The sequence below is a fragment of the Salmo trutta genome, chromosome 27 (genome assembly GCF_901001165.1).
Source record: "Salmo trutta chromosome 27, fSalTru1.1, whole genome shotgun sequence".
NCBI lineage: Eukaryota > Metazoa > Chordata > Actinopteri > Salmoniformes > Salmonidae > Salmo > Salmo trutta.
Genome location: NC_042983.1, coordinates 31,490,926 through 31,518,581, shown reverse-complemented (window position 1 = coordinate 31,518,581; position 27,656 = coordinate 31,490,926). Strand labels below are relative to the sequence as shown.

At 45.7% G+C, this 27,656-nt stretch overlaps 1 protein-coding gene across 6 annotated transcripts in view; it reads right to left on the bottom strand.

Moving 5' to 3' along the window:
- Window positions 1-211: 211 nt before the first annotated feature.
- Window positions 212-27,656, bottom strand: part of LOC115164897 (myocyte-specific enhancer factor 2C) — a 109,311-nt gene continuing 81,866 nt past the window's right edge. For 5 of the 6 annotated variants that reach the window (XM_029717803.1, XM_029717802.1, XM_029717804.1 and 2 more), the window contains 7 exons: window positions 16,705-16,848; window positions 13,180-13,357; window positions 11,963-12,010; window positions 4,276-4,454; window positions 2,061-2,190; window positions 1,068-1,206; window positions 213-786 (listed from right to left, as the gene is read on the bottom strand). In XM_029717803.1, the coding sequence (XP_029573663.1) occupies window positions 444-786; window positions 1,068-1,206; window positions 2,061-2,190; window positions 4,276-4,454; window positions 11,963-12,010; window positions 13,180-13,357; window positions 16,705-16,848 (1,161 nt within the window). In that variant the 3' untranslated portion in view covers window positions 213-443. Of the gene's footprint in view, window positions 787-1,067; window positions 1,207-2,060; window positions 2,191-4,275; window positions 4,455-11,962; window positions 12,011-13,179; window positions 13,358-16,704; window positions 16,849-27,656 lie in introns of all 6 variants that reach the window. The other variant, XM_029717806.1, reaches the window with a different exon arrangement.

Here is a 27,656-nt window from a genome sequence, read left to right as displayed (position 1 = left end):
ATAGAACTTCAATATGTATAGCACACATACTCTGCAAAAAGCAAAAAGAAACATTACAGTTAAATATAGAAAAAGGTGCCCCCCTTCCTCCAATGAGATAGAGAGAGAGAGATAGAGAGAGAGAGAGATAGAGATAGAGATAGAGATATAGAGATATAGAGAGAGATAGAGATAGATAGAGAGATAGATACAGAGATAGATAGAGAGAGAGATAGAGATAGAGATAGAGAGAGATATAGAGATAGAGATAGAGAGAAAGAGATATAGAGATAGAGATAGAGAGAGAGATAGAGAGAGAGAGAGATAGAGATAGAGATAGAGAGAGCATGGGCTCCGGAGGTGAGTGACGCGTCGCGTTGTGATATCGAGAGCGAGGGTGTCGGGGTATCATGACGTCGCAGCGTGAGCGAGGCTTGAGCGACGGCCAGCACTGGGCGTGACTATCATGTGGCCCATCCCTCGGACAGGCGCACGCGTTTGACCGAGGGGCTCTCGCGCCCGTCCAGGGTGGGCCGGGACATTCCCAGTGGAGAGTGGAACTCGTTCCTGTGCTCGTCGCGGTCGCTGCCCTCATGGGAGCTGCTGCAGCTACTCAGGCTGTCGACAGGGGAGCGGCCTGAGTCCTGGCGGGACGAGGGGTTCTGTTGCAGCGGGACGCCGTAGCCCCCCGGTGTGCTGCTGGTGCGATCTCTAGGAGGAGAAACAGGTTCGGACTTGATGTGCAGGCTTTGAGCAGAAGGCAGGGAGAGATTTGAATTGTGACATAAGTGATTGCTATTGCAATTTCTGTTGGAAGGAAAGGAAAACAAGCACAAGGGGTTAAAGAGTACACACATACAGTATACAGACACACAGTTTACTGGCATTTTTCCACATCCATATCTCATGTCTGGTCACAATATTTCAACATTTCACTTCTCAATATGTATCAGTATTTTCATGGTAGTTTCCCTAACAAACTTAATTTAACGATCCATCCCTCCTCTCTTTGATCTGTCTACTACCTGTGTAGAGAACCTGTAGAATAGATATTGTACATATTATTGTGTGTATCCCACTGTACTTACCCTAGCTGACTGAGGGCAGAGTGCTGCTGCATGTTCTGGAGGTGTTGCTGTTGCCATCCGCTCATGGAGCCCAGGTGGAGGGAGCTACCACTGTTAAAGCCGGACAGGGAGGACAGGTCTGCACTGCTCAGCGAGTATTCTACACACACACACACACACACACACACACACACACACACACACACACACACACACACACACACACACACACACACACACAGAGAGAGAGAGAGAGAGAGAGAACCAGTCAAAACCAGTTCAAACCAGTTGGCAAAGCACATTAGTTTTGAATTATGGCTACTGAAGTGAGAAGTATAACAGTCCTTTTCCTGCTGCGCCAATACAGGTGCCACTGATCACAGCGTTAGTGGGTGAGGGAGTGATGCAATGAGGAATAACGGATGTGAGTGAACAGCACCACCTGCTGTTAGGTTAGTATAATGAAATGTGTTTTTAACGTCACATGATTAAACCATGTTTCAGGGCCACAGACTCTTGATGCATGATTTTGCATAAAAAGCTATATTTATTCGATCATGCTTATTTTCACTATGATGTTTGTGAAGTCCTGTAAAACTGCCTATCTGTGTGTATGAGTTATAAATCTTATAAAATCAATGAAAATCAAATAAATAATCAAATCTAAATGTAAATGGTGGGGCGTGTGTGTATAGGTCACTTTCTAAACTCATTGAAACTCTGCAAGTAGTAACAAACACACACATAAACATGTTTGTGACAAAGACTGTGTGTGCATGTATGCATGTACAGTATTTGTGTGTGTGTGTGTGTGTGTGTGTGTGTGTGTGTGTGTGTGTGTGTGTGTGTATGTATGTATGTGTGTGTGTGTGTCTCTGTGTGTGTGTATGTATGTTTGCATATATGTGTGTATGTATGTATGTATGTATGTGTGTGTGTGTGTGTGTGTGTGTGTGTGTGTGTGTGTGTGTGTGTGTCTATGTGTATAACAGGTGTAGAAGCAGTGGTACCTACCAGTACCGTATGAGGTGGACATGGCTGATGGGTAACCGCCCATTCCTTGCCCAGGTAGTGTGGGCGTTGCTACTGAAACCACAGGGGTGGCCAATGACTGTGCAGACTGGGAGTTGTTTATTCTCTGGTTCTATGAGACAGACAGAAACAGAGAGAGACGGAAAAACATGAGCGCCATCACAGTACCAGAAAAGAAAGAATAAAAAATAGGCCTTGTTTTTTTTACTCCGCAGATGCTAGAAGATTGAACAACATGCCAGCTTCATGGAAATTAATAACTTGACATGCGGCACAGCTGAACCCTGCCAACCCTATCATTTACCACCCCTTCTGAGTTCCCGTTGTCGCTATAGTAACCCAGCTGGTCTCCACGGCAACAGAAACAGCTGGGAGAGGCTCTTTATTGTGGCGGGGTGTGGCGCAGAAATGATGGCGGTTTGATGCCATATAAAATTGTTCCCATTGTTGCCTTTCATTCCCTGGTTCTGAGAGAGGGGAAACATGCATGGTAAGATGCCATGCAATGCCTATGAATGAGACATGGAAGGAAGGGAAGGGGGGAGATGACAGGGTGCAATGATTCAGAAATACCACTAGGTGTCACCTGGAACCTGGCAAAACATCTTCAACCCTTATATGTCCTGTACAACGCATGCAGCGGATTGGTTGATGTGGAAGTTGCCCCTATGTGGACATCTGGATCATCTTACCCTGTATTTTAATGCTAACCTTCACCACCTAAAAAGTCACCACTGACCTTAGATCAGCTCTTAGGAGCAACTCTACTACACTCAGCAAACTATAATTCTCTAGTTCAGTCAGGGGTGATGTGTACATCTATTGTTAAATACATCCTCCAGCAACTTTTACAGTTGAAAAGCGATATTCCAAGTCCAAATACAGTAAAGTACACACACTAAAGGGTAAAAAAAAATATGTTTAGAGCAAAATAGTGTTTTTTATTTAGACACAACTGCAAACTTTAAGGAGTAGGGCATTCAAGGATCTGATGGGAATTCCCCCTTGCTTGAGGCATTAGAGAACAAAAGAGGAAAGGCCCACCCCCCCACTTGTGCTATGTCATGATTTACCTGGACCACCTATTGAGATGTGCCTTTTGTTAAGTAAATCAGGTGTTAAATGAGTTGAAAAGGAGACTGGTGTGCCACTTTAAACCATGACTGGTCTCCCTTCTGTCTAACTCAGGATGATGGATGACATCTGTGTTTGGTGATCTTTATTATTTTTGGTTGCTAATTTTTGAGTGACAGGCCCACTTACCAATAGCAGATCGACATCCTCAGACTGACGGCATTGAAGGGGAGGGCGATAAATTCCGATTAGTTTCATTGGATGGAGGAAGCGGTCGGGTGTGGCTCTATGAAATATATATAAGGATGGAACTGCTCTAGGAGTGAAGCGACTAAACAGGAGCTCATTTGAAACGGAAATGTACTATTACTACTGTACTACACTAACAGTCTATCTTGTTAAAATCCTAACCTATGACAGCACATGTATGGGACAGTTACAGCACCTGAAGGACAATTACACCCACTGAAGGACAGTTACAGCCACTGAAGGACAATTACAGCCACTGAAGGACAGCTACACCCACTGAAAGACAGTTACAGCCACTGAAGGACAGCTACAGCCACTGAAGAACAGCTACAGCCACTGAAGAACAGCTACAGCCCCTGAAGGACAGTTACATCCCCTGAAGGACAGTTACAGCCACTGAAGGACAGTTACAGCCACTGAAGGACAGTTACAGCCACTGAAGGACAGTTACAGCCACTGAAGGACAGTTACAGCCACTGAAGGACAGTTACAGCCACTGAAGGACAGCTACAGCCACTGAAGGACAGATACAGCCACTGAAGGACAGTTACAGCCACTGAAGGACAGCTACAGCCACTGAAGGACAGTTACAGCCACTGAAGGACAGTTACAGCCACTGAAAGACAGTTACAGCCACTGAAGGACAGTTACAGCCACTGAAGGACAGCTACAGCCACTGAAGAACAGATACAGCCACTGAAGACAAACACTCAAAAAGACGATAGAAACACGCAGAGAGGATATCAACTGAGAAGACATACGAAAAAGACAAAGGAAAAAAGAGGGATGGGATCAGGACTGAGACTGGGACTAGGACTGAGAGTGGGAGTGGGACTAGGACTGGGACTAGGGGTGAAGTGATTGAGCGACTCACGATGGAGGGCATGTTGTTCTTGACTCCAGGGGGAACAAGCACCCGCAGGTCAGGCTTGCGGTTGCTGTTCATTCCCAGGTTCATGGTCTGGGGAGACTTGGCCTGCATGCTCTTGTTCATGCTGCCCGGAGAGACCAGTAGACCAGGCGAGTTACGGTGGTGGTTCCCGTAGCCGTTGCCTTAAGAGGGGAGAGGGAGAGAGGAGAGGGAGAGGAGAGGGAGAGGAGAGGGAGAGAGGAGAGAGGAGAGGGAGAGGAGAGGGAGAGGAGAGGGAGAGAGGAGAGGGAGAGGAGAGGGAGAGGAGAGGGAGAGAAGAGAGGGAGAAGAGAGGGAGAAGAGCCATTAATTATACTGTTGAAAATACCTCTATTAGTGTATCCTACATATTGTAGAAGAGGGGCAGAGAGGCTACTGTCCTAGAGCCAGAGAGTGGTCACTTTCACCCAGTGATTCCAATAACTCACCCAGTGATTCCAATAACTCACCCAGTGATTAATATAACTCACCCAGTGATGCCAATAACTCACCCAGTGATTCCAACTCATCCAGTGATTCCAATAACTCACACAATTGTTTGATGTCTTAGAGGAATTACTCTTTTACCGCTGTCACTATCATTTACCCTGCATCTAGCCAGTGAGAGTCAGTGAGATGTGTAAAAAAAAATGAATTAGGGCCTTTGAGACCACAGAGGGACAGGGCCCATCATTTGTCCATCAGCGCTAAACACGTGTTGCCTCTTCCAGACAAAGACCATGCCCTGGGGTAGACACCGAATCCATATTCCTCCTCCTCCTCCGACAGACAGACTGGAAGACTGAGTTTAGCACCCACGCCACACACATACCAGTGGGGCACCCTCCCAGCAACACCCCATTAAAAACAAGAGAGAGAGTGAGCAGTTGTCACGCTCTGACCTAAGAGAGCTGTTTTTTCTCTGTTTAGTTAAGTCAGGGTGTGATCGGGAGTGGGCATTCTATGTGTTTTGGTTCTATGTTTTGGCCGGGTATGGTTTCCAATCAGAGGCAGCTGTCTATCGTTGTCTCTGATTGGAAGCCATACTTAGGCAGCCTTTTTCCCACTTGGTTTTCGTGGGTAGTTGTTTTCTGTTTCGTTTGTGTAACCTGACAGAACTGTTGGCTGTCGTTTTGTTTATTTGTCTAAGTGTTCAATTTCATTAAAATACAATATGAGCACTCAACACGCTGCGCCTTGGACCCTCTATACGACGCCCGTTACAGCAGTGTGTAAGCTTTGTTTCCAACCCAATCCCGCAGCCTCTTCCTATGGGTAGAACACCGAGAGCTGTATGGATATGTCCCACTTGAAACAGGGGCAGGAATTATACGTTAGACATAAATTAATTTCCTAATCATACTCCAGGGGAAAATGAGTCACAGATGTCTTCCTGGGCAATTTCCTCCTGCTGATCTGTGTTTCATTTGAGAACAAGGTTTATGTTGTTTGGACGAAAGTGCAATTTGAACAATCTGAAAAGTAAAAGACCACTAGTGGTAAAAGAAAATGAGTCTGTCTGTCTAACAGAATTAGAAAAACATGTGTGTGTGTGTGTGTGTGTGTGTGTGCGTGTGTGTGTGTGTGTGTGCGTGTGTATGTGTGTGTGTGTGCGTGTGTGTGTGGGTGTTTGTGCATGCATGTTTGAGTTACTATTTGCGTGCATGTCTGCATGCTTGTGTCTGTGTAAGATTGTGTTAGTATAGTGTTAGTGTTTGTGTGTGTGTGTGTGTGTGTCAAATAGTATTTGTCTAAGTTGTGTGACTCTCAATATGATGAATTATTTATTGTGTTGGTGCATGACAGCATACATGTGCACAGAGCATGTGTATGGATGCACGTGTGGCTTTTGTATGGGAGCCTCTCCTAGTGCCACTCCATCCAGCTGCATCATCAGCTCTGCCTGCCTCGCTCTCGCTCTCATCCTCATGGAGGGACCATTGTACTGTGGAGAGGCCCCATGTGGAGAGACATGAATGAGAACACACTCTTGCCACTCAATCTCAATGACGCTCTCTGTACACACAGATCATTTAGTGAATCAAAACAGTTCTAGAGGTTCTAGAAAATATCAGAGAATTACATGTAAAAAAGCTGAGACTGTCCAAAACAGCTAACCAACTAAAAAACTTAAAACAGCTACAGATGTTCAAAAACCCAAGCCCATGGAGAAGATAAGATTTATTGGTTGTGTGATTAAAAGTGGCATATCCGGTTCAAGAGCATGACCTTTCTGTGAGACAGAGGGACCTTCGGAATGGTGAAAGAGAGAGAGAGAGAGAGCGAGAGAGAGAGAGACTTGTAATGTTACTGTACAGCCAGGCTGAGCGTAAAGTGAGGAGGGGATTTCAGGCAGCCATTTTAGGACAACAGCTCTGACTCAAAATAGAGACACTGGCTATAGCACAGAAGATGGGCTTTATTACCTAAGGCAGGCAATGGACAGGTGATAAGGATGCCAAAGGTTCTCTATAGCTGCCAGTGACTTAGGTTGAGCTGAACTGAAGACACTTGGAGCTGCTAGCAACATGGCTACAGAGAGGCTAATGCAGTAGCTAACATCCGACTACAGACACTGTACAGCAGCTCTGTGAGTCTGATACATGATCATCACTGACACTGACAGTCAAACTGGAAGCGAGCGTTTTGAGGAAGTACCAAAATGAACAGTCGTTGCCCAGATAAGAATCAGCGTCTCTGCTGTATAAAAATATATCACATCTGAAGTGGATATATAAAAGTATTTCTGTATGTAGATTAGGCCTGGGGCCTTGCTTGGGCTGAGGGATGCCAAACTGTTGCAGTACGCTAACACACTGGCTGCCTATTGGGCCTCACACACAGACACACAGAAGGCTGCTGTGGTTCAACTCATCTATAGTTAACTGTTACTGAACAATTTCTGATGTCCTGTCGTGGTCTAATGGGTGAGCTCCGTTTCCACTTTCCATATGCAGGCTCTTCCGTTGAGGTTGGGTCTAACATACATTCAAATCTGAATCCACCATCTGAAGTAACGTGTGTCACGCTATCTAGCTAACTAACAGCTTCCACTGTATCTACGTAGGCTACGGACACAAATACAGGAACCATTTAGCTATTTTTTGTAAGAATACTGTAGGTCTTGTGTCTTCGTCTCAATGCGTTTGTTTTGGAAGACCCTGCAAACCAGCATAGACCAGCATACATTTCAAGGTAGTCCATGCTGGTAATTGCTGGTACATGTTGGTCTATGCTGGTCGGTGCTGGTTGGATGCTGGTCAAGCTGGTCTGACCAGCATGGTGGTTACCATCCTTCACTGTGTTTTGGACACTGGTAATCAAATCAAATGAAATCAAGAGTAAAAAAATAATACAATAACTAGTGATCAGCCTTTGCTGTGTTTTGGACACTGGTGACCAGCCTTCACTGGACACATACAAGTTTAGGCTGGTCTATGCTGGTCCAGCATGGTCCAGCTGGTCAAGCTGGTCTGACCACAGCCATAATTATTATATTTCCCAGCAGGCTCTATTGCAGTTGAATTTTAGAATTCTTTGTTTCAATACCTTTTTTTGTTTCTTATGTTTTTGCATGTACATAGGTTTATTAATTAAACTTATGCTACACAAAGATAAGCAACATACATTTTTCTAAACTAATCCAATCTGTTAGTTGGACTGAAACGATTGTTCCAGTTTAGATGGTTTAGGTAGTATCATTTATTCGTTCTTTCTAACCCTGGCAGTCATTCTGAATGCATGTTGTGAGAAAACTAAAGTTCCCATTGTTGGATATCCCCACCCTGGCAGGATTTCAATAGTAAACAAACATCACTCTGCAAGCCAGCATGATATGACTTGAAGTCTGGTCACCAGCAAAAACACAGCGAAGGCTGGTCACCACGAAAACACAGCAAAGACTGGTCACCAGAAAAAACACAGCGAAGTCTGGTCACCATGAAAACACAGCGAAGGCTGGTCACCAGAAAAAACACAGCGAAGGCTGGTCACCAGAAAAAACACAGCGAAGGCTGGTCACCACGAAAACACACAGCGAAGGCTGGTCACCAGAAAAAACACAGCGAAGTCTGGTCACCATGAAAACACAGCGAAGGCTGGTCACCAGAAAAACACAGCAAAGGCTGGTCACCAGAAAAAACACAGCGAAGGCTGGTCACCACGAAAACACAGCGAAGGCTGGTCACCATGAAAACACAGCAAAGGCTGGTCACCAGAAAAAACACAGCGAAGGCTGGTCACCAGAAAAAACACAGCGAAGGCTGGTCACCAGCAAAAACAGGACGAAGGAACCACGAAAACACAGCGAAGGCTGGTCACCAGAAAAAACACAGCGAAGGCTGGTCACCATGAAAAAGGACGAAGGAACCACGAAAACACAACGAAGGCTGGTCACCAGCAAAACCAGCAGCTATGCTGGTCTATGCTGGTCTATGCTGGTCTTTTCAGCAGGGGGAAAGGACAGAGTGGATCAATGCATCTGTAGAGCTGTTCCAGTGTGTGTGTGTGTGTGTGTGTGTGTGTGTGTGTGTGTGTGTGTGTGTGTGTGTGTGTGTGTGTGTGTGTGTGTGTGTGTGTGTGTGTGTGTGTGTGTGTGTGTGTGTGTGTGTGTGTGTGTGTGTGACCTGTGGAGATGTGTGAGTGATTGAGGAGAGAGGTGACAGGAGCTGGTTAATTCTCCTACGCAGTGAAGCAAGCAGGCAGCAGAGCAGAGATCAGAACGCTGCTGACAGCTACATAAATACACAAATAGAGGTAGGAGGTGTTCACAAGCTGGGACTGGGACACCCTTCATCAGCCTGCTCTCTCTCTCTCTCTCTCTCTCTCTCTGTCTTTCTCTTTCTCCTTCTCTCCATCTAACTAACTCGCTTTCCTTAGCTAGCGAAGGGGTTGACAGACAAGACACTCACATAGAGATGCGAAAACACAACCACACATATAGACATGCGCACGCGCACACACACACACATACACGACACACACACACGACACGTACAGCCCTGCCACAACGGTTCTACAGTAAGGACGTGACAACTCGACCTTCCAGTATCAAACTGGATCATGTGTCACTTATCAATCAAATCTGTCTAGCAATGCTGGCAGCCGTGGCATGAGTGGCACATGGGGCTGTGTGTGTGTATGTCTGGACAAGGGACATTTCACAAGAAAATAAAATGTCTGCAGCAGCGAACACCAGGCTGAAGCACTCACCACTGACAGACAGCTTATCAAAAGAGAAGTGAAAAAATGACGTCAGCGGCCAGCCACCTCACATTGAGTCACAGACAACCCACTGGGCACAGGCGTCAGTTCAATGTCTAGTTTTGATTTACATTAGGTTGAGTTGTCAACTAACGTGAATTCAATGTGAAATCAACAACAACAAAAATCACCATGTCATTGGATTTAGATTAGAAACTAGGGTGAAGAAAATACGACCTGCCCTTACGTTGATTCAACATCATCACAGAGATTTTTGGGGTTGAAATGATGTGGAAACAATATTGATTCAACCAGTTTTTGCCCAGTGGGAACACAGAACATCATTAAAACCTATGACCAGCTTCAGAGAACGCTTCCATCTGTGTCTGTCCCTGTTTCTCTACTGCAAACTTGCATGGCTGAATATTAATCATGGGGCTTTCCCCCAGCTGTAGGATTTAAGAGAGACTTGAATGGAATCTTTTTAGGTTCCACATGATTCTCTCTCCACGTTGTGTTTCTACAGCGGCTGGGCGAGCCGGGTCCTCACAGAGCGCCTCTGTTCATCGCCGTGGCGACACAAAGGCTACATTTGAAGCATGCTCCGGAGCACGCTGCCGACAGAACACACGCCACAACAAACGACCCTTTTGTGTGTGTGTGTGTGTGTGTGTGTGTGTGTGTGTGTGTGTGTGTGTGTGTGTGTGTGTGTGTGTGTGTGTGTGTGTGTGTGTGTGTGTGTGTGTGTGTGTGTGTGTGTGTGTGCGATTGAGTGTGTGAGGGGCCAGACAGAGGGACCGGGCTCTGAACCCTATCAGGAAGCCCTGGGGGCCAGACTGGGCTGCCCAGCTGTGCTCCCCTGACCCCACCCCCCCAGCCCCAGCCCCAGCCCCAGTCTCCCCCTGCCCCTACCTTTGTTGCTGCCCTATTCTTGAGAGCTCCTCATACTGCCTATTAGCTGACCGTAAGCCAAACAGTTGAATAGGATCTGTACAATAAAATGATGGCAGCAATTAACCCCACAAACACACAGGTAAATCCATTCAAGCTCATGCAAATGAATGCAGACACACACGTACACATGGGCCGATTTACTTTTCACAAGAACATTATGGTATGGTAATGTTACATTTATTTTGCTCAAAACATATGATAGTAGTTAGCCTATGAAAGAGTTTGAATAGCCAAACAAAATGACAAGTACAGTATGTGTGTTGTCGTTTGCAGTTTGAAGCCCACGAGGTAGAGGAAATAAACATTGGTTAAAGTGTTGTATAAATTCAGTGTGATGATGCTCGGCTTAGAAAGACATGGCACGTACGCATGCACACACACACACACACAAACACACACACAGAAAAAGAAAGAGCGAGAGCGAGAGAGAGAGAGAGAGAGAATGAGAGACAGAGAGAAAGAGACAGAGAGCGAGAGAGAGAAATACAGAGTGAGAAAGAGAGAGACTGAAAGAGAGAGAGTGAGAAAGAGAGAAAGAGAGAGAGAGAAAGAGAGAGAGAGAAAGAAAGAAAGAAAGAAAGAAAGAAAGAGAGAAATACAGAGTGAGAAAGAGAGCGAGAAAGAGAGAGAAAGAGAAAGAAAGAGAGAGAGAAAGAGAGAGTGAGAAAGAGAGAGAAAGAGAGAGTGAGAAAGAGAGAGAGAAAGAGAGAGAGAAAGAGAGAGTGAGAAAGAGAGAGAGAAAGAGAGAGAGTGAGAGAATGAGAGAGTGAGAAAGAGAGAGAGAGAAAGAGAGAGAGTGAGAAAGAGAAAGAGAGAGAGAGAGAGAGAGAAAGAGAAAGAGTGAGAAAGAGAGAGAGAAAGAGAGAGAGTGAGAGAATGAGAGAGTGAGAAAGAGAGAGAGAGAAAGAGAGAGAGTGAGAAAGAGAAAGAGAGAGAGAGAGAGAGAGAAAGAGAAAGAGTGAGAAAGAAAGAGAGTGAGAAAGAGAAAGAGAGAGAGAGAGAGAGAGAGAGAAAGAGAGAGTGAGAAAGAGAGAGAGAAAGAGAGAGTGAGAAAGAGAGAGAGAAAGAGAGAGAGAGAGAAAGAGAGAGAATGACAGAAAGATAAATAAAAAGACAGATATAACACACCTTCCCTTCCGTCACTGAATGTCTTCCTACACACTCTAATATAGATTTAATTCCTTTTTCCACTTGTTAGAGAATTTCTTAGCCGAGACCAGGATGTGCCACGGACCCAGTACTGGACAAACATTCCCTGAGGAACTCCAAGACCACAAAAATCAACATGTCATAGACAGCAACTCCACTTGGGTTTGGATTAGTGTTAGTCATGCGTTTAATTGCCTGGGTGGGAGAGTGGGTGCCCTGTGTGTGTGTTTCTGTGTATGTATGTGTGTGTGTGTGTGTGTGTGTGTGTGTGTGTGTGTGTGTGTGTGTGTGTGTGTGTGTGTGTGTGTGTGTGTGTGTGTGTGTCTGTGTGTGTGTGTGTGAATGAGAAGGAAGATGCCATCCTTACCAGCACTGGTGCCCGCGCCAGTGGTGAGGTCAGCACCCATGAGGCCACCTGAAAGATGAAAGGGGGTGAAGAGGAAAAGAGAAGTAAACCATTAGAGGAGAGATCTCCCTCCTTCACGCCCACATCTCTCCATCCACATCCCCATCAGCTCCCTTCTCCTCCCTCACCTTTAAACCATTAGAGGAGAGACCTCCCTCCTTCACGCCCACATCTCTCCATCCACATCCCCATCAGCTCCCTTCTCCTCCCTCACCTTTAAACCATTAGAGGAGAGACCTCCCTCCTTCACGCCCACATCTCTCCATCCACATCCCCATCAGCTCCCTTCTCCTCCCTCACCTTTAAACCATTAGAGGAGAGACCTCTCTCCTTCACGCCCACATCTCTCCATCCACATCCCCATCAGCTCCCTTCTCCTCCCTCACCTTTAAACCATTAGAGGAGAGACCTCCCTCCTTCACGCCCACATCTCTCCATCCACATCCCCATCAGCTCCCTTCTCCTCCCTCACCTTTGCTCGACTAACTTACTTTAACCACCATCCTTCTTTCCGTTCTTCCAGGGTTGATGTGTGTCTACCTCTGTGTGTGTGTGTGTGTGTGTGTGTGTGTGTGTGTGTGTGTGTGTGTGTGTGTGTGTGTGTGTGTGTGTGTGTGTGTGTAAATCGAACAGCACTGCTTTCCAACAAACCATACATTCTGGGCAAACGGACACTGCGAGTGGATACTGGATGTTAGCGTCCAAGAAAAATGACTTGTGCAAGTTGGAGGAGTGGGAGGGCAGTGATAGTGTGGTGGCGGTAGCGCCAAAACTCCTATTTAGTTTGTGCTGGCACTCGGTGAATCCAGGCCTAATGATAGGGTGGGGGTGTGGGCAGCAGGCTACTGCCCAGCGGGACAAAATACAGCCTTCAGACAACAATAACAAACCGACAGGCCTCATATGCTTATGTCACCAGCAACTCAATACCTATACATAGGGCCAGACATCCCCAGGACAGCGCTTCACACTAAATGTAGAGGACTGCTGACTTGGTTTGAATGTAATACTCATTTACCTTCCTTTAAATAAGACATCAGGCTGTTGAGCTGACCTTATTTCCCCTGTCCTTTCCACTGAAGGATTATGGGTGGCTTCTTTTTGTGTATTTGTGTATTTGTGTGTGTGTGTGTGTGTGTGTGTGCGCGCGCGCAAAAGAGAGGTTGTGCCTATGTTACCTGCACTGGGAGGTCTATGTGTGACACCGGGGGACATGCTGTTCCTCTGCATGTGGTGTGCCAGAGGCAGCAGGTTGTGGTTGCCTAGGGAACCTCCTGGGTGGCTGTAGATGAGACTGTTCTGGTTGCTAACAGGGATGGACACCGGCATCTCGTAGTTGGAGGAGGGAACACCCTGCTGAGCGAGAGAAAAAAAGAGAAAGAACATGATTAAACACACAGAGAGAGAGAGAGACGGAGAGCGAGAGAGAGAGAGAAAGAAAGATAGAGAGAGAGAGAAAAAGAAAGCAAGAGAGACAGAGAGAAAGAGAAAGACAGATATTGAAAGAGTGTGGGAAAGAGAAAGACAGAGAGAAAGAGAAAGAGAGACAGAGAGAGAAAGACAGAGAGAGAGAAAGACAGAAAGAAAGAGAGAGAGAGAAAACAATACAACACAACAACAGAATACACAGTTGCAGAGGTAACAATTTAAGATCAGTGGAAGAGAGAGAGAACAATCCTAATGTTGAATGGAGGTATAGACAAAGAAATCACTTAACAGAAAGATAATCATATGGCTGAGAAATATCCCAACTAGAATGAAACAGTGAGAGAGAGAAAGAGAGAGAGAGAGAAAGAGAGAGAGAGAGAAAGCAATAGAAAGAGAGAAAAAGAGAAAAAGAAGAGGTCAAAGCCCAGATAAAATCACACAACTCAAAACGATTGTCACGGGTCAACCAGTATTGAGAAAAAAGCCGTATGTGTAATGTGGACAGTCTCTTCCCACAGTGGCATCTCTAAAGGGTCAACCACCATTTATAATGTGATTATACTTGTCTATCTTTGTCCTCATCTGTGACTCTGTGGCTGTTTCAGCCTTTGATTAACAGGGTGACATCCTAACTTAGCCCACTTTTAGGCAAAATAACAAAGCAATCTCACAAAACACAACAACAACTTTTCACTGTGTGGTCACATCATTGTCATTCCCATAAACAGAACACTTAGGGAAGCAGATAGGGAGGAAAAGGCCTTCTGGGATTCCACACACGGCCATGCTTAAGCAGATAGCATCCACAACAAATATACATGTTCTGAATGAGCTTCATGTTGTTGAGCAAGATGTGGGAATTCTATATATCGTTTTTGTAAATGTAGTATTAAATATATTATAAAACACCATTCTAAGGTTTTTCCTATAGGTACAGTACGTGTTTGTAATGTCGAGTTTAGATCAAATGTTTTTTAAGTGTCATGTAAGACTAGCTGCATGGTGGAGGTTGGTTGCTAGCTAGGCCGCTGGGCCCCAGGCCAATGATTTGTCATGTTTATTGTGTCACTCCACCATAAGGCTTAACCTTGGGAGTGCCCTGGAAGTGGTCGCTCCTGGATGTTAGCTTAAGGAAGTAGAAAATAGAGTCCGAATTGTATCCATGTGTTCCAGGGCCAAGGAAGGACTCATCAGTGAGAACATCAGCTGGGAGAAATCAGATATGAGCCCTACCTCACCTTCTTCTTCCAGTTTCTCCCTTTTATAACTTTGAACTTTTAGCTACGCAAATATCATTGTTTTTGGTACAAAAGGTTGGACTTTTTCATTGCTGTTTGTCCCTCTGTCACTTTCTTTTGCTTTTGCTGAATCACTATGCAGGTGCGTGTTAGCCAGCAGTCAGGGTTGTCTGGTTGCTTTCGTTAGTCGCTCAAAGTGAGCACCTCCTGTTCCATTTAATGGTGAAATATTTTCCTGATATCAGCCATGTTAGAATCTTGGTTCCACTCCTCCAGCTCCTTGGCTATGTGGTTGAGTAAGCTTGGAGGCCAGTGTGTGTGTGTGTGTGTGTGTGTGTGTGTGTGTGTGTGTGTGTGTGTGTGTGTGTGTGTGTGTGTGTGTGTGTGTGTGTGTGTGTGTGTGTGTGCTGTGTTCCCTCTCTTTAAGCTGTCATTTGAGTGGTGCCATCCTTCCTGTTTGCCCTCCTCCTCCTCCAGAGGCCTTGTTCATGGCAGACGTCATGACCACACACTGAACTACCACTTGTTGTGTGCAGAGTCACCCTCACCGCCAGCACTCCCCCGCCCAATCCCCAACCTCAACCCCACCCCACCCCAGCCTGGCACACCAACACCCCCACCCCACCCCAGCCACTAACCACAATCCCCCTCCACCCCCTCTACTGTACTCTACTGTGCTCTACTGTACTCTACTGTGCTCCCCTTTCAATGATCTACCGTGGAATGATCTCTTTCTCCATGGCTATAATACTAACCGTTCCAATATGGGCTTTTGTTAGGAGCGCGGAGCACACTCGGCTTCCATTGAGAGTGGCACTCATTATGTGGTTGTTTAGGACGGACCGACTGCGGAGACCTTTGATTACTCTGTGCAGTGGAAGTCTTGTGGCTGACACTGATCCATCTCTACAGTAATGACTAAGTAGTCCTTGAATGACAGAGGTAACACATTGCTTCTGATTAGATGTGATTTTCATCATCTTCATTATTACAGTGGGGCAGGCCGAGGAGAGTAGGGAGGGCATCGATTTAATGTTTTATCATCATTTATGTAATGAGGGCTACATTAGGGTGTGAATGTGTGTGTATGTGTGTGTCAGTGGAGGCTGCTGAGGGGAGGACAGTTCATAGTAACGGCCGGAACAGAGCAAATGGAATACCATTCCACTATTCCACTCCACCCATTACCATGAGCCCGTCCTCTCCAATTAAGGTGCCACCAACCTCCTGTGATGTGTGTGTACGTGTGTGTGTGTGTGTGTGTGTGTGTGTTCGAGCCTTAGCATCTGTCCCTCTGTTGTTTCGGGTGACTGAGCTGTGTGCGTGGGCACAGGAGAAGGGGAAGCGCATGCAGACCACACCTCCCCTGAGAGCTAGGCAAGGGATCATGGGTAACGGGTTAGAGGTGTGATGTCACAGAGGGAGCCGGAGGTTAAAGAGTGTGAGGGGCGAAGCACGCACTATACTTGAACTCAATCACTAAGGTAATTCCACTTAGATAGGTTAGCTCCTATGAATACACCGGTAAATAACATCTTCTTATCACTAAAATATGTACAAAAGCACAGACTTTCCCCTGACTGCTCTGCACTAACACTATGGCTAAGCATGCTGGAAATGACTAAAAAGTCTCATCTTGTGTTTTTTTCTCCAGACCTCCAGTGCAGTGCTATACAATACTGGTTACTAGACAGGTTATTTTGGATGCTAGTTACTCAGCATCTGTTAGAGCCAACTGAGACTGTACGCTGTGCAAGTCCAGTACTTACATGTATCTTATGAGTTTTAATCATATGATCATACTCCTGGTTTATCTGTTTGTATTTCTCCTCAGTGCGCGGGGTGAGAGCAGACTCGAGCTCCGGGCTCTCACCACCTTTGTTCTTTTTCTTGTTTAACACCTGCCGGGTCCCACCAAAAACCCCACCGAATGGACAACAGACGGACGGAAGGAAAAAGAGAGACAGAAAGAAAAAAAAAGAGAGAGAGAGGGGGGAGAGGAGAGTGAGAGGAAGGCCCAGGAAGTGTTGTACTCACACACAGTCTCTGTCTGCTGATCATCAGATCAATGTCTTCGTTTATTTTCCTGTACTTTTCCTCAGATTCAGGGCTGTGGCCGACGGAGTCGTCTGCGTCGGGGTCAGGGCTGTCACAGCCATTTAGGCCCTTCTTTCTCAATGTCTGAAAACAGAGTAGTCACACACACACAGTTGAATGGGGGAACAGGACAGAGGAGAGGAGAGGAAAGGAGAGGAGAGGAATGTGGGTTTGTTCCTGTTAGAATGGGTCCTGAGAAAGCACTCAACTGAGCCAATGAATGAATGACAGATAAATGTGTGTGTATGTACGTGTGTGTGTGTGTACTAATGGGTTAAATTGGCAATAGTCCTTTGTATGGGATAATGTGCTTTGACAAGATCCATTCCCATGTCCATCAATGTGTGGTGGGATGGGGACACAGTGGTGTGCTTGTAAACAAGTAAACATGTAGCTAAACACTGAGGACATATATCATGTAATAACATTCACTAGCAAAACAAAGTCCTCAGACTCCTCTCTGAAATGAGGCGCCATAGTGACGTTCAACATTGTAATTACAGACTGAGACATAGTCATGAACATGGACAGTCATGAACATGGAAATAAAACATATTTCTGTCGTGTGTGTATGTGTGTTGGGGGGGGGGGGGCAGGTCTGTGGTAGTGACAGATTGTGTAAACAGGCAGCAGTTTCTCTATCGGCCACCTGATGGCCACCTGCTCCTGTTTCTGTGGCCACAGCACAGACCTCTCTCTCTCTCTCTGTCTCTCTGTCTCCCTCTCTCTCTGTCTCCCCCTGTCTCTGTCTCTCTCTCTGTCTCTCTCTGTCTCTCTCTCTCTCTGTCTCCCTCTCTCTCTCTGTCTCCCTCTCTCTCTCTCTCTCTGTCTCCCCCTGTCTCTGTCTCTCTCTCTCTCTCTCTCTCTCTCTGTCTCTCTCTGTCTCTCTCTCTCTGTCTCCCTCTCTCTCTGTCTCCCCCTGTCTCTGTCTCCCTCTGTCTCTGTCTCCCTCTGTCTCTGTCTCCCTCTGTCTCTGTCTCCCTCTGTCTCTGTCTCCCTCTATCTCCCTGTCTGTCTCTATCTCACTGTCTGTCTCTGTCTGTCTCCCTCTGTCTCTGTCTCCCTCTGTCTCTCTCTCTCTCTCTCTCTCTCTATCTATCTCTCTGTCTCTCTATCTGTCTCTCGCTCTCTCTCTCTCTCTCGTTCTAGGTCTCTCTCTCTACCCCTGGAGGAAGAGGAGAGAGCGGAAAGAGAAGATCAGCTTTTCTTTCCCTGTTAGATCAAGACACCGTGTCTCACTAAAGTGGTGGTGATACAGGATTCTATATAACATCGTTTTTTTGTGTATGTGTGTTTTGATTTGAGTGTGCTTAGATATGTAAGAGGGATTTACAGTGAGTAGTACAATAAGTGGTGTAGCAGCGAGCTTCTATTAATGACTGAACCTCCTGACCCCTCCTGCACCTCCCTCCCCCTTCCCCCCTCCCTCTCCCCCTCTCCTCCCTCCCCCCTCCTCTCCTCCCTCCCCCTTCCCCTCCTGCACCTCCCTCCCCCTTCCCCCCTCCCTCTCCCCCTCTCCTCCCTCCCCCCTCCCTTTCCCCCTCTCCTCCCTCCCCCCTCCCCTCCTGCACCTTCCTCCCCCTCCCTTCCTGCCCTTTCCTCCCTCTCTCCCCTCCTCTCCACAGTGTATGGCTTTAATAAAAGGAGATTAGTCTACAGGAGGAATATTACAGCCCTGCTCCTGTCTGCGCAGACGACGATGCCTCACACTGTGCTCCACTGCTTTCATGTGGGCCTCCCTATCATACCTACTGCTATAATTACATTTACTTTAACGCAGCCTCGATTTGATGGTGATCCTGTGTGTGTGTGTGTGTGTGTGTGTGTGTGTGTGTGTGTGTGTGTGTGTGTGTGTGTGTGTGTGTGTGTGTGTGTGTGTGTGTGTGTGTGTGTGTGTGTGTGTGTTTGTGTCTCAGTGCTAGGGACAAATAGAGAGAGTGAGAGAATGGGAAAGAGAGATGCTGAGATCATCTCACTCTGTCTGATTCTCCTCATTTGTGTGACACTGCTTGTCACCGCGAGCAAAGCAGAGCACTACTGTAAAGTGATAGAAGTTACTGAGAGTGATCCGCCTGTTTATAAAACAAATGACACTCCAGTCATTGCTGATGTCAGGAGAACAAAGCTCTTCTAAAGTGTGGCTTTAGTGAACTGAGTGCTGTATGAAGGCTGTTTGATGCCGGAGGCGTCTCGTGGTGAGGGAACGTGTCAAGATTCACTTGCTTCTCGTCTCAGAGATTCCTCTCTCTCTGTGCCATACCTCTCTCTCTCATTCTCGCTCTCTCTCTCTTTCTCTCGCTCTCTCTTTCTCTCTCTCTATGCGCCATACCTCTCTCGCTCTCTCTCTTTCTCCCTCTCCCTGTCGACCCACAGGTTAGAAACTGATTTGAAGTTAAGAATGTCTTTGACAGTGTTCAGGAAATCACACCGAACAAATCAACGAGACAACGCAGGAGATCTGACATTTTGAAAACCTACAATAAAACACACACTTCTCTATCAGGGCATGATAAGACAACATAACAAAAGATTTCCAAGGGTCCAATATCATCTCTCGCTTTTGGCAGATGCTCTGCGTTTCAAAATGTTTTCAAATATTTGGTCTTTCGTGTAGTACAGTAGTGTAGTATTACTATCAAATTGACATCAACTGAAGTATAGGCCTCTTGTCGACATTATCTGGTATTTTCAGCCTGGTCTCATAGACTAGACGTAACATAACACATGTAAATACGGGACACTCAAATTAGTATATGTTTCGTTTGGTGTGGTATGTAAACCCATATGGGGTAACTGAGACGGGCAGTGGGCCTGCCTGGGGTGTTGATGAGGCCGTGGGATGGAGGGCGGGCGCGATATATAACATTGAGGCATGTGGCCCTGGCTTAGCTTTCCGCCAGGGCTGAGCAGTTTTAGGACACGGCGCGAGGCCGCTATGCCACTCATCCCAGACATGCCCACCTGTCAGGGACATCACACCTGTTGCCAAGTGATGCCACCCAGCCCAGCAGCCAATCAGAGGCCAAGTAACCGTGTCATGGCCATAGAAGGCCCTCTCTCTCTCTGCTAATGTCTCTACTCCCTGCTTCCCCCTCTTCCTCCCTGTTGTTTTGCCTCATTGCTCTCTTCTTAGTTCCCTGCCTCTCTTACCCTCTATCACCCACTGCTGCTCCAATCATGGCCTAGTGTTTTAAATTTACACATCACTGGCCAGTCTTTCAATATGACAGAACACATAGTTGACATACAAAGACAAATACATTCACCATGACAGGAAATGGCAGGGGGGAAAAAAGAACTCTGGGGGATATGCAGATAATGCAAACATGCTGATTAAACAGTTACTCCACTCACGTCACATGCTCAAATCTATGCAGTTTTATTCCAACATATTCTCACTTACATCAAATATTTCCAGTATGTCTACCTAAAAATAACAACTGTGAAAAAAGTGTCTCTGTATGAAGATCAAGCAAACAGAAAGTACATTTTCTATGCTGACATCTTAATAGCTGTAGGAGATCAAAGCTCCATGATCCACAGTCCAAAGCTTTATTGATGAGGGGAGATCAATCTAACAAAGCGGAAAATGGGCTATCCTGGACACACTTTGAAGTGAGAGAGAGAGAGATAGATAGAGAGAGATGTTAAAAAGAGGAAGCAAGACAACGAAAGAAAGATTGAGATACTGTGAGGGAGCAAGAAAGAGAGTGAGACAGAGAGAGAGAAAGAGAGGTGAGAAGAGGACTGCATAGGCTGCTTTGCTCTGTCTCCCCGTCACTCTCTCTCTCTCTCTCTCTCTCTCTCTCCCTCTCTCTGTGGCCCCTTTGGAGGCTTGCTCCTAATTAAACTCCATCCTCATGATGTTCCCTCCTGGCTCAGCCTGTCAGAGGGCCTGTGTGCAGCACGTGGAGTGTAGACACTGTGTCCTACATACCCTCCTCATCGGTACCTTTCCCACCCACACCCCAACTCACACCCCACGCACAGCTTGGCTTAGATAGGCTGGGAGTATATGCTTTTACAATAGGCTTTACATTGCAGATCAGAGTGCAACGTCAGTGGCAATTTAAAGGTGCATTTCATAACCATGAACGCAATGCACACTTACAGTATGTAATACAAAAATCTCTAAAACTGGAAACACTTATCTCCCTCACTAGCTTTAAGCACCAGCTGTCAGAGCAGCTCACAGATCTCTGCACCTGTACATAGCCCATCTTTAATTTAGCCCAAACTACTACCTCTTCCCCTACTGTATTTATTTATTTTATTTATTTTGCTCCTTTGCACCATATTATTTATATTTTAACTTTTAACTTTCTTCAAACTACAAATCTACCATTCCAGTGTTTTTCTTGCCATACTTTATTTACTTTGCCACCATGGCATTTTTTTGCCTTTACCTCCCTTATCTCACATCATTTGCTCACATTGTATATAGTCTTATTTTTTTCTACTGCATCATTGATTGTATGTTGTTTTACTCCATGTGTAACTCTGTGTTTTTGTATGTTGTCGAACTGCTTTGCTTTATCTTGGCCAGGTCGCAATTGTAAATGAGAACTTGTTCTCAACTTGCCTACCTGGTTAAATAAAGGTGAAATAAATAAATAAATAAATAAAATGCATAACAATATTTCTGTGTACATGCTACTTTATTATCAAGGTATTGATATTGGGAAGGTATTTCAGGGGTTACATTAACTGGAGGGTGTTTCAGGGGTTACATTAACTGAAGGGTATTTCAGGGGTTACAGTAACGGGAGGGTATTTCAGAGGTTACATTAACTGGAGGGTATTTCAGGGGTTACATTAACTGGAGGGTATTTCAGGGGTTACATTAACTGAAGGGTATTTCAGGGGTTACAGTAACGGGAGGGTATTTCAGGGGTTACATTAACTGGAGAGTATTTCAGGGGTTACATTAACTGGAGGGTATTTCAGGGGTTACATTAACTGAAGGGTATTTCAGGGGTTACAGTAACGGGAGGGTATTTCAGAGGTTACATTAACTGGAGGGTATTTCAGGGGTTACGGTAACTGAAGGGTATTTCAGGGGTTACAGTAACGGGAGGGTATTTCAGGGGTTATATTAACTGGAGGGTATTTCAGGGGTTACATTAACTGAAGGGTATTTCAGGGGTTACAGTAACGGGAGGGTATTTCAGGGGTTACATTAACTGGAGGGTATTTCAGGGGTTACAATAACTGGAGGGTATTTCAGGGGTTACATTAACTGGAGGGTATTTCAGGGGTTACAATAATGGGAGGGTATTTCAGGGGTTACATTAACTGGAGGGTATTTCAGGGGTTACAATAATGGGAAGGTATTTCAGGGGTTACAGTAACTGAAGGGTATTTCAGGGGTTACAGTAACGGGAGGGTATTTCAGGGGTTATATTAACTGGAGGGTATTTCAGGGGTTACATTAACTGAAGGGTATTTCAGGGGTTACAGTAACGGGAGGGTATTTCAGGGGTTATATTAACTGGAGGGTATTTCAGGGGTTACATTAACTGGAGGGTATTTCAGGGGTTATATTAACTGGAGGGTATTTCAGGGGTTACATTAACTGGAGGGTATTTGGGTATATATTTGAGGCAGCATGAAGAGGTCCAGTAGGTACAGCCCATGCCATATCAAGGTCTGTCTGTTGGGCATTCTGCCATCCTGACCAACTCGCACCCATGCTCTCTCTCTCTCTCTCTCTCTCTCTCTCTTTCAGAATGTTGTTTGCCTGGTGGGGGCTTTGGTTGGTATTTTGGAAGTGTTTAAGGCATACATTAAATAATGTGTTAATGACCACTGGCAACAGATTGGCAGATGATGTTTCGTAATGTCCTCAAGCCCAACAGCAACTGAGCCGACCAACAAAAACTTTGTGAGCAGAATAGTCAGATTGCATCGATAGATACTGGGTCTCCAGAACTTAGTTACCAATGAACAGAGCACAGCAAATTATGGCCAATGACTATGGCTTTAGCAAGTAGATATCAGTGAAAGCTGAATGATTTTTCTTGTAAATATGTTTCTTTGTATTTTTGTGATCAAATTCTTCACTTGCTGGTGGGAAAAAAGTGTTGGCCAAACAAGCACGTTAAAGGAGTTTAATAACAGGGCCACTTATGGTTAATCATGCTTGGTGTGGAAGAAAGGGAAAATCATGAGGGATAAACAGCCTCTTATTGGCCTTGAGGGATAAACAGCTTCTTATTGGCCAAGTCTCTGACTGAGCCTAAGGAGTGTCATTCTCTGGATCCGACATGGAACACATTCACTCACACTACCGAGCACCGCAGTGGTCCTAGCAGAGAGGCATTACATCAGTGTGTGGCTACGTCTCATCAATGTTTGTGAGAGTGTGTGGGGGGAGGCCACCGGGCGCAGAGCAGAGCTCCCTCACCATTAGAAAGTGCTATGCTCAATTTCACCTGAGCAGATTGGTAAGAGTGGCGCGGTGCGGCCCACTGTGAATGACTAGGAGCTATGGGGAGAAACAATGTCCCTTCCCATCACAGCTAACAAGATAGAAGGGGCCGTGAGAAGGGCCCACTGTGGATTCGTTCCCCATCGGCATGTTCACAGAGACCTGGTTGGTGGCAGTGGTGGGATATAGTAATAGAGTGCTCGGACTGCTAGATCTCTCTCTCTCTCTCTCTCTCTCTCTCTCTCTCTCTCTCTCTCTCTCTCTCTCTCTCTCTCTCTCTCTCTCTCTCTCTCTCTCTCTATATATATATATATATACATATATATTAGCCACTTGTGCTTGTGGAGAACATCAGAGGGATCAGCCTGGCTTAGCTTATTGGAAGCAGATGGCAGACCAAAGGCAGGAAGGCCACAGTTTCATGAAGCGTGGTCTGAACATGTCAGAACCATGTAGAGGGGACATGCCCAGAGATGACTGCTATAGGTGGTTTGTGTCTGTCTGTCTGTCTGTCTGTCTGTCTGTCTGTCTGTCTGTCTGTCTGTCTGTCTGTCTGTCTGTCTGTCTGTCTGTCTGTCTGTCTGTCTGTCTGTCTGTCTGTCTATCTGTCTGTCTATCTGTCTATCTGTCTGTCTGTGTTTGTGTGTGCTTGTATCTGTGCATCTGCATGTGCATGTGTGGCAATCTAAGGAACCTCGAATTCAGAATCCTGGCTTCACTGTTTTTTTAGTCATCATTTGCCAATCCCACTGCACTGGGGTTGAGGCGACGTTTGAAAAAAAAGAAAGAGCGCATCAATGACTTCTCAGTGACTTGGTTGAAGCCCTCTGGTCCTGGTGTCCTGGTACACTACAATCAGGAATCAAAGACAGGCGGTTAGCATCCGTCAGCCCGGAGCAAAGTGGCTGTGTGTTTGGTAATATCACTCTCTAAAGTGTGTAATTACAACTGTCTGGGATCACCATACATACTTGAGGATGAGCTGAACGAAAAGAAGAAAGACTTAATGGATAGAGCATATTTTCAGATGTGTGTGTGTCCTGTCTGAATGGATTTCAGATGTGTGTGTCCTGTCTGAATGGATTTCAGATGTGTGTGTCCTGTCTGAATGCATTTCAGATGTGTGTGTCCTGTCTGAATGGATTTCAGATGTGTGTGTCCTGTCTGAATGGATTTCAGATGTGTGTGTCCTGTCTGAATGCATTTCAGATGTGTGTGTCCTGTCTGAATGGATTTCAGATGTGTGTGTCCTGTCTGAATGCATTTCAGATGTGTGTATCCTGTCTGAATGGATTTCAGATGTGTGTGTCCTGTCTGAATGGATTTCAGATGTGTGTATCCTGTCTGAATGGATTTCAGATGTGTGTGTCCTGTCTGAATGGATTTCAGATGTGTGTGTCCTGTCTGAATGGATTTCAGATGTGTGTGTCCTCTCTGAATGGTTTTCAAACTGGAGAATGCACAGGAATAGGGTGCTTTTGGATGAGTAGTCAAAGAGTCCATAAGAGAAACAGGAGTGTTTCAGAGACAAGTCAGTGTACAGCACAACTCCACATCAGGTAGCACGTACTGTTGCACCAGGAATGAATCAGACTTAATCAGACTGAGACATACAGTATCAGACTGCATCGTACTGTATCAGACTATTTCATACTGTATCGGACTCTATTGGACTGTATCAGACTGTATCATACAGTATGATACTGTATCATACTGTATCAGACTGTATCAGACTGTATCATACTGTATCAGACTGTATCATACTGTATGATACTGTATCAGACTGTATCAGACTGTTGTAGTGTAGGGACTGTGTCGGACTGTATCGTACTGTATCGTAATGTATCAGACTGCACCATACTGTATCAGACTGTACCATACTGTATCATACTGTACCATACTGTATCAGACTGTATCATACCGTATCATACTGTATCGGACTGTATCAGACTGTATCAGACAGTATCAGACTGTAGGGACCATATTGGACTGTATCGTACTGAAGGGACTGAATCATATTGTAATAAAATGTATCGTACTGTATCAGACTGTATCAGACTGTACCGTACTGTATCAGACTGTATCTTTATGAATCATACTGTATCAGACTGTATTAGACTGTACCATACAGTATCAGACTGTATCATACTGTATCAGACTGTATCATACTGTATAAGACTGTATCATACTGTAGGGACTGTATCGGACTGTATCGTACTCTATCAGACTGTAACGTACTGTATCAGACTATCATACTGTATCACACTGTATCAGACTGTGTCAGACTGTATCATACTGCAGGGACTGTATCGTACTGTATCAGACCGTATAGTACTGTATCATACTGTTGTGACTGTATCGTATTGTATCAGACTGTACCGTACTGTATCAGACTGTACCGTACTGTATCAGACTGTACCGTGCTGTATCAGACTGTACCGTACTGTATCAGACTGTACCGTACTGTATCAGACTGTACCGTACTGTATCAGACTGTACCGTGCTGTATCAGACTATCATTATTGTTACGTTCCCCAGATTCTGTGTTGTAGTTTGTGTATTTGTGAGTGTGTGTTTCAGGAAATGGCTTCCTGAAATTCTCCCCAAGCAGCTGATTGGTCGGCCCCCATTGATGATTGGAGAGCTGACCCCGCCCCCTCGTCAGGACACAGCTGTCTTCAATTACAGACTCCTTCCGAAGCAATATAAGCCAGTGTTCTGTTGCTCAGAAGAGAGATGATTGCTGAGAGAGGAGGCTGATGGCTGAGGGTCATTATGTTGGATGTTGGATGTTGCTAACAGAGATGGTTATGTTCTGTGGTTGTTGCTGAGAGAGAGCTGATTTGATGTCCTGTCTTGGTTGGGGCTCAGAGAGAGGTTTTTGTTAAGTATTTTTGTAGCTGCGGATTTGAGGTATGTGTGTGCTAAAATAACTGTTTTTGATTCTTGAAATTGTTGAATTACATTTGGATAATTCTGTTTCATTTGTTCCCAGGGGGAAAGGGGAAGGCACCTAGGGAGTGCTTAGGCAAGAGGCCCGCGGGCATACATAACCCGTAGTAGTTTACTGTCTATGCACACTAGGAAAGACCTGGGCGGACCATCCTCCTGTATTTTGGTTAGTGCACCAGGTGGTGCTAGATAGGTAAGTAGTGGGTAGGCAGGTAAAGTAGGAGAGGGGGCTTTGATATTTACTTTCTTTGCTTTGGTTCCGTCCAGCCCCTTTTCCCCAAAATTACCGTGCGACGGAATAAATTCCCTGTAAACAGTAATTCTCTGCCTTTTGTCATTCTTGCTCACACCTACAGTCCCATACCTCTTTCACACCATGGAGAGTTGAGTTGTAGCAGGGTGTTGCGTTCCCTCTTCCTAGAGGCGTGCGTAACATAAGGACGGCTCATCCGGGTTTGGCGAGGTTTCGGAAAGTAGACCTTTTCGCTATAGCTGACCATTATGGACTCTTCGTCCCTGAGAAAGCCCTAAAGGCTGAGCTTTTGGTGCAAGCCAGGGAGGGTTTAGTGAGAAAATGAATTTTCTCGTTGCAAGATGACGAGAGTGAGGCTTCAGGGGAGAGTAGACGGGTAGACCTTCTGATGCCAAGTCGGAGGACAGGGTTGCTCGTACCCCCTTTACATTGCCCCGATTCGATCCTTTATCTTCCGCTTCAGGTCGTTCAGGCGGGACCGCTAGGCTGAAGGTGAGGCTGGCCCGGTTAGAAATGGAGCAAAAAGATAAAGAGCGACAGATGCAGTTTGAACTTGAAATTAGGAAAATGGAAATTGCTAGACGCAAGCCCACTTCGATGTGAGTAGAAATGTAGCTCTAGTCCCTCCATTCTGAGTGTCGGAAGTTGATTCCTATTTCTCAGCGTTTGAGCGTGTGGCCGCTGCGCTGCATTGGCCACTCAAGGTTTGGCCGCTCCTGTTACAACGTAAATTGTCTGGGAAAGCCCAGGAAGTAGTAGCTGCTCTCTCCCTGGAAGACAGTTTAAAGTATGATACAGTTAAAACTACCGTGTTGCGGGCTTATGAGTTGGTGCCTGAAGCTTATAGGCAGCGCTTCAGGAACCACAAAAAAACATCTCACCGTACTTTTGTTGAGTTTGCTAAGGACAAAGAGTCTGTTTAATCACTGGTGCTCAGCCAGTAAAGCCAACACCTTTGCTGATATTCGGGAGTTGATGCTGTTAGAGGATTTTAAAAGCAACCTCCCTGATAAAATTGTAGTTCATTTAAATGAACAGAAAGTGGTGACATTGGTCCAGGCAGCAGTGTTGGCAGATGAGTACGCTTTGACACACAAGACTGTCTTTGGTGCACCTCGTTTTGAAGGCCGAACGATTATGTCATCAGTGCCTCGTTCAGGTCGCTTTTCCTCTGACAACCTTAAGCCTTTTCATGAAATCCGTGAATGTTTTTACTGTCACCAAAAGGGTCATGTGATTGCGGACTGCCCGGTTTTG